The 10,866-nt window shown below is 47.2% G+C and overlaps 1 protein-coding gene across 1 annotated transcript; it reads right to left on the reverse strand.

Moving 5' to 3' along the window:
- Positions 1–935: 935 nt before the first annotated feature.
- On the reverse strand, positions 936–10,781 carry OCSTAMP (osteoclast stimulatory transmembrane protein). The gene is made up of 3 exons (XM_063172268.1): positions 5,720–10,781; positions 3,790–4,828; positions 936–2,079 (listed from the first exon to the last, which is right to left on the reverse strand). The coding sequence occupies exons 1-3, from the start codon at positions 5,761–5,763 to the stop codon at positions 1,597–1,599; spliced, it is 1,566 nt and encodes a 521-aa protein (XP_063028338.1). The 5' UTR covers positions 5,764–10,781; the 3' UTR covers positions 936–1,596.
- Positions 10,782–10,866: the final 85 nt, after the last annotated feature.

Below are 10,866 nucleotides of genomic sequence, written 5' to 3' on the forward strand. Positions count from 1 at the left end.
GCAGCTCTGCCTCCTGCCAGTTCCCCTGTCTGGGGAAAACATTAAATACAGCCCAATTCAGCACCAGGGACAACATGGCTGATGTCAAAATGATAAGTCTTCCTGAGGAAAAACTCCTTTTCAAGTTGTTCTTGTTGGAAGACAGCATGCTGCTGGGATGGTTTGCTGTCTGAAGGCTTCTCTCCTCCCAGCTGTTTGAACCCCAGCTCCAGATAATTTTAGGTGTTTAGTGGAACACCTAAAATTTTACACCTTAGTTTTTACTTTCACCCAAACCATAGAGCACAGGGCATTTTCTACAGAAACACCATGACAAAGCCCCCCAGCTGCTGTAGAGGCACAAAGATGCTTGGATTAATCATCAGAACAACAGGGCATTGAAAACCCTGGGGAGATGAATTCACCAGGGTTTTGTAAGATAGATGCTTAAAAAATATAATCCAAATATACTTGTTTCAAGTACCTCAGAAGATGAGAAAATTCAGTGCATCTGGCAGCAGCTACCACTTCATTTCTGTCATTTAATCTCATTGAGGTGCATTATGTCAAATAATTACCTTAATGAAGACTTTAATGGAAGAAGGGAGGAAAATAATAGATATGCTTCGAAGAAATGAAGCTGTGAAGTTGTTTAGTTTTTAACCTGGCAGGGATTTATCTCTCCTTTGGTTCCTAAAGAGGTGTCCAGTCTGCCTCTCTAGGAAAAATAACACATTTCAGATGCTGCCCAAGTGATGCATTTATTAATTTGGATACAATAACATATTTTCTGAGCTTGAAACAACCCAACATTTAAAACCATGAAGTCCAACCATTAACCCACTGCCAAGGGGACCATTCAAACATGTCCCAAATTCCACATCTTTGTGTCATTTCAATCCCTCCAGGGATGGTGACCCTACCACTGCTTTGGGCAGCCTGTGCCAGTGCTTGAAGAATTTTTTTCCTAATATGAAATCTAAATCTCTCCTGGCACAACTTGAGGCTGTTTCCTCTCATCCTATCACTTCTTACTTGGGAAAAGAGATCAACACCCATTGACCTTTATTGACTGTTCTCATTCTCTTCTGAGGTCCTGCAGCTATTTTATTTCTATTTTATTTTGAACAGCCATTTTTAAGAGATTTTGTAAAGCCATCCTGTGCTGATTTCCACCACCCATGCCCAGTATGAGCCTCTTATGGTCATATTGATCTTGAATTTACTTCAGCAGGTTGGAATGACACTTTCTTTGGTGAATAAACTACGAAATCTATCTAGTGTACCCAGGTTTCTGTGCACAAAACCTGAAAGAAAAAGTCATTGAAAATTAAATTAATCAAGTCAAATGACTTTCCCTGGAGGTATAACTTAAGAAAGAAAGGAAGTATGTATTTCTTCCAGCACAGATGTGGTAGAGAAGGTAAATGAGCTCCTCCCTGACCCCAACTCCCATCTGTTTCTCAGTTAGCCTTGCCTAGTGCTGCGGATATGCAACAGCTCCCTTCAGACCTTCTTATAGATATTAAAATGGAAATGTAGCCCATTTTCCTCAAATTAATGCAAAAATGTGACATTTCTTTTTTTTTTTTTTTTCTTTTTTAGGGTTGGGATTTTTTAAGGCTTTGTTGGTTTTTTTTTTAGTATTTTTTCCCAAGCTCCGAACGCTTCCCGAACTCCGGAAAGCGAGACGCGCGATCCCGCGGCCGGAGCCCGTGCTGTGGTGCCAGCCATGCAGCCATCCCCCTGGCTTCCCCGGGCACCCTTGGCAGGGCTCTGCTCCCCGCCCTGCCTCCTGGCCAGCTTCCCGTAGAGGTGCAGCACTCTCTGGTCCTCGCGGCCCGGGAAGAAGGAGGCGGCGATGCCGCGGCACAGACGGCGCGCGAAGGGCTCCAGCAGCGCGGAGCCATAGAGGACGCAGAAGAGCAGCCCCACAACCAGCAGCACTGAGGGGCTGGGGGGCCCGGGGGGGCTGATCCTGCACTGGGCAGAGCTGAAGATCAGCTGGTGGTGGTAGGTCTTGTTGAAGTCCCTGAGCAGCAAGGCCTCAGGAGGACGCCAGAAAAGTTTGTATAGAAAGGGCACGATTCCCATTTCAGCCTGAAAAAAAGGAGAGTTGAAATGTAAATCCATTTTGGTATGAAGGAACCATTTGGGGTATGAAGAAACCAAAACCGACTGGTTACTACAAAATCATCTGGGGGGGTGGAATTACTGTTACAGCACTAGAAGAAGGACACTGAAGGGTGTGATTGTTGCTCTGAATTTTTAAGATTTTCCAAGCCTTCTGATGTTTACATTCTTGTAACAAACTTTCTCACACACTTTCTGTAAATAAGTTATTGTTTCACATTCTTTTATAGAAGAAAAGAAATTTGATAGACTGTTAGTTTGTCCAGTGTCATTGGAGAAGTGGCACTCTCATTCTCCAATCCTATGTCACTTTTAGAAATCTATAAATGTTAGAGTCAAAAAATAAACTTCCCTTTTTTTTCCACAGAAGTGTGTGTGTGTGTGGTGTTGTTTCGTGTCCTGTAGTGACATGTGATCACCTCAGACTGAGTAACAGTGCAAAGTGCAGGCACTGAGCACTGGGCAGGCTGAGAGCCAGCCCTATGTGTCATCTTCATCCATTGGAACAGACATCATAACATATATGAGATTTATGGTGAAAGACACCACGCAGACCATGGCATTAGTGGCTAAATATCTGAATATTAGAGGCTTTTTCTAAGCCCTGTCTGTTTTCCTGTAAATCCATCATAAGCAGGTATCTGCAGTAAGGATCCTGGGCTGGGGAAGGAGGCAGGCTGTGTGGCAGAAGAGGAAAGTTCACACACCAGGCCAAAGAATATTGAGTTAGAAACTGGTAAGGTTTGTGGGAAGGATTGCAGAGGGCAAGGACAAAGCCAGCAAGCAGGGATTTCTACTGAAGAAACAGCCCATGCAATAGGATGAGGAGACACTCTCAGTGTTCATCAGCTGCCCCCTTCCTTTTGGACTTGCACCCCCTCTGCAATGGGGGGACAGTGTCCAAGGGACTCCCATTCCTCCACCTAGGTTAGGGAAGGAGCCTGGAGATGTCGCAGACATCTTTTATGAAAAATCCTTTCTTAGGATTTTTCCTTCTGAGAAGCTGCACTTTCGGCAACAAGATGTGAACAATGGTTTTCTGCTGCTGTGGAATGCATCAGGTTTTGTCTGATTGGGCCATCTTGAATGTTTACAATTAATGGCCAACCACAGACCAGATAGCTTGGACTCTCTGTCCGAGACACAGATCTTTGTTATTCATTCTATTCTATTCTTAGCTTAGCCTTCTGAGGAAACCTTTCCTTCTTTTTCTTTTTAGTATAGTTACAATGTAATATATATATATCATATATATTATTTATTATTTTATGACATATATAATATATGTCATAAAATAATAAATCAAGCCTTCTGAACATGGAGTCAACATTCTGCCTTCACCTGAAAACCTCTGTCTGTCGCCACTGTCACATGGAGACACAAGGACATCTGGCTGCCTGGTCTAGCAGTGCCTTTGCAGCATGAGGCACTATTTGCTCCCCTCCAAGCTCCCAAGGGGCTGTAACTTGGAGAGTGACTGCTGCTCTCTGATGCCCTGGGAGGAGCAGCTGAGGTTGTGCCACTGCCTCCTTCCCCAAAGCCTGTTGCTCATCCTGCTGGCTGCTGGGAAGGGAAGTCAGGATTGTGTAAATAAGAGTACAAAGACTGCAATCCCCACCACCCCCTCCCTGAAGGGACACGGGGTCCCCACACAGGGCAGGACACCCCAGGACTCACCTTGTATTTGATGCTGAGAGTGACAGGCACCACAGAGAACTGCGCTGCCTTTCTCACCGCCGTGTCTGCCACGCTGAAGGCAAAGTGGTCCATGGCCACCAGCACCAGCATCAGCATCAGGGCCACGGTGACCAGCATGGCCTGCACGAGGCACAGCACCACCTCTTCCCTGGTCAGCTTCAAGCCTGTTGGTCTGATGAGTTTGTTTGATGAGCCCACCAGGAGATGAGCTGCTCTTCTGTCCATGGCTAAACGTTCCAGCTTCTTGGTGATGTAAAAATTGTCAAAGCGAATGTTGGTGAGATAATTTTTCAAATACCAGGTGGACTCAAAGCAGAGATAGAGCATGAGGAACCCAGCAGCCAGTCTGTTGGCTGCTCGTACTGAGTCTTTGACCAGTACCTCAACAGACAAGAACTCTCTGCTAATTTTCTCACCAGCAAGGTGCATTTTTTGGTAAATCAAGGGGCTGTTCTGCAACAATGAAAAGCGAACATGTCCATTCATAGGCTTATAAATGGGATGAGTGGCTTCTTGGACTGCATCTGCAAACTCCCAGGAAACTTTCTGTAGCAGAGTAGTTGAGTTCAGAAGGCTGTCAGAGGAGTTCTTGCAGATGCACTGAATGACCTGCAGTATGGTTTTCATGTTGCTTATGATGTTGGGCGTTATGTTCACCACTGCAATCATGATGCAGGTGGAGAAGAGAAGCTTCCGGCCCTGCTTGGTCCCTAAGGTGGGCATGATCATGGTGAAGACACAACGGGCAGGATGCACCAGAAAGAGAGTCAGGAGAAGCAGCAGGCTGAGGGAGATGGCCATGGCAACGGAGAGGTGCCAGGAGTACTCCAGGGAAGCAAACATCCAGTTGTAAAAGAGGCCTCCTATCACTGCTGTAATGCAGGAGCACTGCAGGAACAAGGTCCATAGCTCTCTGCTGTCTGCTGGGACAGGTTTGGAGTAAATCCCCCACAGCTCCGCCATAGTTCTGTGCACCTTTGGGAACAGAAAGTCTTCACAGTAAACACGGGCTCTCATCCTGGAAAAACAAGTGCCTGTGTGTTAGCAGAGGAAGTCCATAAACACTGATTAGAGGCTTTCTTGAGATGATAATTTATGGGGTTTTATACTGTCCTCCTCTGGGTGCCTCTGGTCTCACCCTTCTCTGCTTCCCTGCTAACTTCCCCGAGTAGCTGGGGCTGAGATCTCCCCTGGAAGCAGCAGGACAGGGAACTTCGAGGTGTTTATTGAAAAATAAATACTAATTACAATGCAACTGCTCCTCTATTAATGCAAGCACAGGAAAACATTGTGTTATTCTATAAAAACCATAATAGACTCATTCTGAGGGGTCACCTCATTGGCAGTGGTTGAGGCTTTAATGCTTTTTTAGAGGATGTTGGAGGGAGAAAGAGGAGGCCACTGGCTTCTGTGGAAATTGTTAGACCAGCTCTGTATTTCAAAGGTTTAACATGGACAAAAGGCAGTTGAGTGGTGCTCTCCCTGCCTCTTAAGAGGAGGCCAAACACAAATCCACATGTTCAAGGGTGACAAACAAGAAAACAGTTTCACACTGAAGCTGCAGTGCCAGAGGAAGTCTCCAAGGACAAGAATTTGGCCACTACAGACTGGATGAAATGTCTCATAAAGCTATTCAAAAGTCAAATGGAAACAAACATTTGGGAAAGAATATAATTTCTCAGGCCTCACATCTGGAGTGACTCTCCAGAAACCAGAAAACCTGGAGGGGAGAAGAGCCTGTCCTGAGGTTAAACCCAGCCAGGCAATCCCTGTCTCCCACTGCTGGACAGCAGCCTCAGCTATCCCTTGAGGGACAATTTTAGCTAGGAAAGGGGGTTTTCTGTGAAAAAGCCATACAATAGCTATCAAAACAGAGAGAAAGGGAGGGAATAAAGCTTTCTCTACATACCCAGTGGCAGTGAGGTGCCCCAGACTTGCCCAAGGACTCTCCATGTTCCAGTGCCTTGCTGCTCTGAGAGAGGATCCCGATGTGGCTGTGGGGAGAGGCAGGGTAGGAAACCAAGGCAGCACCAGAGAACCAGGACTCAAAACCCAGGGTGTTTTAAGGCAATTCAGATCAGCAATCTCTGAAGTGTGCAAAACCTGGTGATGAAGCCTGGGGAATAACAGCACTACACAACAGTGCCAGGATGCACAGCACTGCTCGGGCTTCACACTTTTTCTAGTCTCACCCTTATTGCAGAGAAGGCTTATTTTAATGACACATAGGTGAAAAAAAAAAAAAAAAAGAGACAATGACACACAGGCTGACAAAGATGGAACAAGGATCCTGGAACCTAGGGTGTCATCATTCCATATGGGGAAATCAGATGACTACTCCTCCCACTGCCCACCAGCAAGCAGTGAGCAGGGCTGGCATCTCTCTCAGGGTGGAAGGGACCTTTTCCTCTTTCAGATATTCTATATCTATGCCCTATATGGGCACAAAAGGCACAACAGGATCCAGCAACCCAGTTGGCAACTGCTCATCTGTTCTGACAGGCTGCTGCTCCCTGCTGAAACTGTGTGTGGGGTTCACAAACGGCTTCAAGGCTCATTTCACAGTCCTAGCAGAGAAAGTTTTAATCTTGAACCTTTCTGAATTCCTGATAGCCAGCAAATCCACTGCAGAGAAACCCAGCCACAGTCAGGATCCCCAAACTGTTGAGAAGCTCCCAGATGTGCAGGCCAGTGTCGCAGACATCTTTTCATGAAAAATCATTTCCTTAGGATTTTTCCTCCTGGCAAGCTGAGAGACCTCAGGAACAAAATGTAAACAATGGTTATCTGCTGCTGTGGAATGCAACAGGTGCATCTGTCATTGGTCTCATGTGTTTGTTTGTAATTAATGGCCAATCACAGTCAGCTGGCTCGGGCTCTCTGTCTGAGCCACAAACTTTTGTTATCATTCTTTCTATTCTTAGCTTAGCCAGTTTTCTGATGAAACTTTTTCTTCTATTCTTTTAGTATAGTTTTAATGTAATATATGTCATAAAATAATAAATCAAGCCTTCTGAAACATGAAGTCAGATCTCCCTCTCTTCCCTCAACATAAGCCCCCTGTGAACACTGTCACAGGCCAGGTTGTGCAGTCCCCAAGGGACCAACCTGCCAGGCCCAGGATGTGCCCAGCAGAGCTCCAGCCATCAAACCTGCTCACCTGGAGATGAGGAAAAACCACAGTGTTTGCTCCTCATTTATGAGCTCAGGGGTCACAGGAGCCTCCCCTGCCCCTTGGCCAGACTCCCTCATGCTAAGCCACCATTTGTGGGCAGAGGCGACAGAGCTCCCCCAGCTGCCCCGGAGCCCATCCCCTGTGGGACGCGCTGTCCCAGCCAAGCCAGCCGGGAACCGCCGGCCCCCGGGATGTTCTCATGCTCCCCTGGGTGGGAAAGGGCAAAGGGCTCAAGGTCAGCCCTGTCCCAGCCCCCCCTGGGGACAAAGCACGTGGGGCTCTGCCCTCCAGAGAAAGGTGGGACAGCAGCACCGTGGCTGGATCCCACGGCAGCGGCAGGAATGGGAGGGCAGGGAATGAGGAGCACAGCAGGCAGAGCAAACCTCTGCCCTTGTGCCCTCTCTGCTCTGCTCAACAGCTCCACTTCACAGCTGAGGGTTTCATTTTTCCTGTGTGGCTGGTGGAGCAAAGCTTTCCTCCTGGTGCCCTGGAGCACAGGGGCCAGATGAGAAACTCTGCCTGGCTCCAGCCGGGCAGAGGCACCAGCCAGGCGGGCAGGAAAGAAAGTGCTGTTTGTTTGGAGCATCCATAGCAATTGCTTGCTCAGGCCATGAATTAGGTCTTTAATTCAATGTGCACACTCGAAGAGACTAACCCCAAAAGATCCATAGCTGGATCCTGCAAGGCTCATCAGCTTCTTCTACAACTAAACTCCTTTTTTGCTCTGCTTCAGAGTGAACTGGTATTAGCACCAGCCCCTGGGACCCCATCCAGGCCATGCAAGCAGCTTTCTGGGGCAGAAAAAGAAATACATTTAGAATAGGCTATAAAGAACAAAACCCTCTCAAGTCCACAACGTTGTGGTGTTTTCTGAGCTTGCTACACCGTCTGGCAAAGGCACCTGAGGTCTGGGGAGACACTGAGCAGAAACTCTGGCAGCACCAAGAAGTGCTTGTTTGCACCTATACTTTGATTTTTTCCTCTGGCTCTACTCAAAATAGTTGTCTGCCAGCTGGACCTACAGCAAGGGCATAAACCTGGGGAAACTTTGATTTTATATACCATGAATGACCTGTATATGAGCTAGAAACCTAAATGCCTAACCTTGCCCAGAATACAATGAAGAAGCTTGTTTTGCCAAAAAAAACACTCCAACAAAAAAACACAGCAGCAAAACCCCCAAGTACCAGCGTGTGTGTTCATAGGGATACCTGGGGTTGAAGGCTGGGAGTGGGAAAGGGGCAGGACTGGGACATGGAAAGGCAGGACCACGCATTGCAGCAAAGCAACTGTGACATCTTGTGGTCACACTCTGCCCAAGGACCCTGAGGCTGGGATCATTTTGGTTCTGCAAAAAACCACTCTGTGGTTGGGAGAGTTCTAAGATAAGGAGCGATGCTGTGTCCTCCTGGGATGCTCCAAGGTGCCTTTTCCCACCTTGTGTCATTTCCAGATGATATAAAAGGAATTTGCTTTCTTGACAAGCTCCAGTCTCTGTAGAGCCCAAGCTCTAAAATTTTATATCACCAATTTTGACCTTTTAGCACTAGGTTTAGGAGCCCGAGCCCCACATGCCTGTGAGCAGCTTGCTGGAATTGTGAGACAGCAGAGGATTCCTTTGGTGTCATTGCCAGGAAGCAGAGCCTGGATTTACCTGGATAAAGGATGAGCACTGAGCTTGTACCCACCAGGACAGAAGTTTTCAACTCAGTTCTGAGTGCAGACTGGGGTGGGCCTGTGCCAAGATATCTGCAGGTTCAATCTGTGGTGACAGTGTCACCTTGTCATGGTGACAGGGATGGGAGGGGTGCAATGCTGTACCCCAGGCAGAGGGTGGGGTAAAGGAACTATACAGCTTGAGAAAGAAGATGAATGAAGGGCTAAAATAGAATTATTTAAGTCTGAAGATAATTCTCCATGGCAGTATCATCTGTTGATCACATTATTCTGCCCATTTGAGAAATTGAGGGCGTAGGAAAGGTTAATTAATTAGGGGTGGTTCTTTGTTTGTTAAAATCACTTGCAAATGAGCAGCTTACAGTAACAGAGAGCCAGATCATGTCTTCTTAGGTAACTACTGTAGAAATATAGGAAAATCCCAGCACTATCCTTTATAAGGGATAAATGTGATAAGGGAAACAAAGCTGTCTGACCTGCAGTAGCTGAATTCCCTATCCTGCTGGACTTCCATTTGTTTCACCACTCTTTCCCTGCCTCTCCTGAAATTCCAGCATTGCTGCTGAGTGCAAACTGATGAGCACAGCTTTGGAATCACTCCCTGCTGTAAGGACCCACAGAGCAGCTCCTCCATGTGAACAGTTTGTAAAGCAACTTGAATGCTTCTGGGATAAAAGACAACGATGAAATGCTTTCCTACTACAAATAAACCAAAATTATTTTCTTCTGAGTGTCTCAGGAGAACATATGGATGTTAGTCCAGGACTTGATGGGGAACATCAAAGGAGTAAAGCAGAGATATTCTGGATGTTGAATTTCAATGAGTGGCATTTCCTGTTAATTAAAATTCACAAGGAGGCTGCTAATGTGAATGGCTTTTGTGATGGTTGTTGGATTTTTACATTCCTAGAGAAATGGTGCATAGGCAAGCAAAGTTCCATTAAAATAACACAAAGTTAGAGAAGGTTACTACAGCACTTGAAATACCCTTTCCTGGGAATTTTCATATCTCTACACATATCACAGACCCTTCAAGACTAATGGGGTTGACTTGCCATTAAAAGCTGCTTTTGGCAAAACAGTACTAGCAGCAGCAAATGGAATCAGAAATTATTCATGCAGGCCTGTTCACCTTTGAACCCCAAAAATACTAAATCTTAAAATCTCTGCTTAAAAAAAATAATTTAAACTCAAGCATGCCAGCCTAGTCTTACTCTCACAGAGGCCTGGGTATAAAAGAGCAGAATTAGGTAATGCTGTTGTCCACATGCCTTAAATCAGATCCTCTGGGGAGCCCTGGGAAACACAGGGGCTGCTGACAGAGCTGGCAAACAGGTCTTGGACTAAAGAGGTTTAGGATCCAGGTGCTTCTTACACCTTTCCCAGGTGTGCCAAGGCCTCGTTGTGGACCTTGGGTAAATCACTGGCCTCAGTTTCTCCCATTGGCACAGAGATCACAACCCTGCCCTGGCTGCGTTTGTGATATTCCTCCTGATCCCTGGATAGACAATGACACAGGCATGCCAGCACACTGAAGGTGATTTTTGGAGACTACTGCACAAACTCTGTGGTTTCAGCTCTGCTTTCAAGCCAAAGAAAACCATCCTGGATTCGATCACCAGGGATGCACCAAGTCAGAGTTCAGACCATGAGCAAAACTGATCCCAAAGGTGACCCCAGCACCTGAGAGGGAGCTGGAGTGGATGTTACCCTTTGGAACTGGGTGATCCCAAAGCCCTTGCTGCCTGTCCTGCAGGCAGCTCTGTGCCCGTGGCTGACAGCATCCCCGCAGCAGCAGCAGCAGCAGCAGGAGTGGCTCAGGGCAGTGGGACCGCGGGGCTCCTTCCTGCAGGCACAGCCTGTTCCTGTTCCCTGTCTGTTCCCAGTTTGTTCCCTGTTCCCTGGCCTGGGACAGCAATCCCGTGCTGTTCACGGACAGCTGGCTGAGAAAGCAAACTGCAGGGAGCAACTTTCCCTTCCCATTCAGCCCATCTTTGCTAAGGCCTGACGAGGAGCATCCAAGCAGAACGACAGTGCCCAAGCCCAGCACAGCCAAGCAGGGATTTGGGGTGCGCTCAAAGGCTCTTGAGCAGAGCAGCCCTGAGATGCTGGGCCAGGGGTTTTCCCACTGCTCCGGTGTTTAACAGGACTGCACTGCCCTCCTGCTCCTCCTGGGGAGCCACTGTCCAAATCAGGGATGGAGC

The sequence above is a fragment of the Melospiza melodia genome, chromosome 19, assembly GCF_035770615.1.
Source record: "Melospiza melodia melodia isolate bMelMel2 chromosome 19, bMelMel2.pri, whole genome shotgun sequence".
Taxonomy (NCBI): domain Eukaryota; kingdom Metazoa; phylum Chordata; class Aves; order Passeriformes; family Passerellidae; genus Melospiza; species Melospiza melodia.

Excerpts from the sequence above, each read along its gene's own strand:
- OCSTAMP (XM_063172268.1), bottom strand. The coding sequence starts at position 5,763 with ATGGAGAGTCCTTGGGCAAGTCTGGGGCACCTCACTGCCACTGG. Across the intron at positions 4,829-5,719 it reads GGGCACCTCACTGCCACTGG|GATGAGAGCCCGTGTTTACT; the intron begins GTATGTAGAGAA and ends TTGTTTTTCCAG. Across the intron at positions 2,080-3,789 it reads CTCTCAGCATCAAATACAAG|GCTGAAATGGGAATCGTGCC; the intron begins GTGAGTCCTGGG and ends CCTTTTTTTCAG.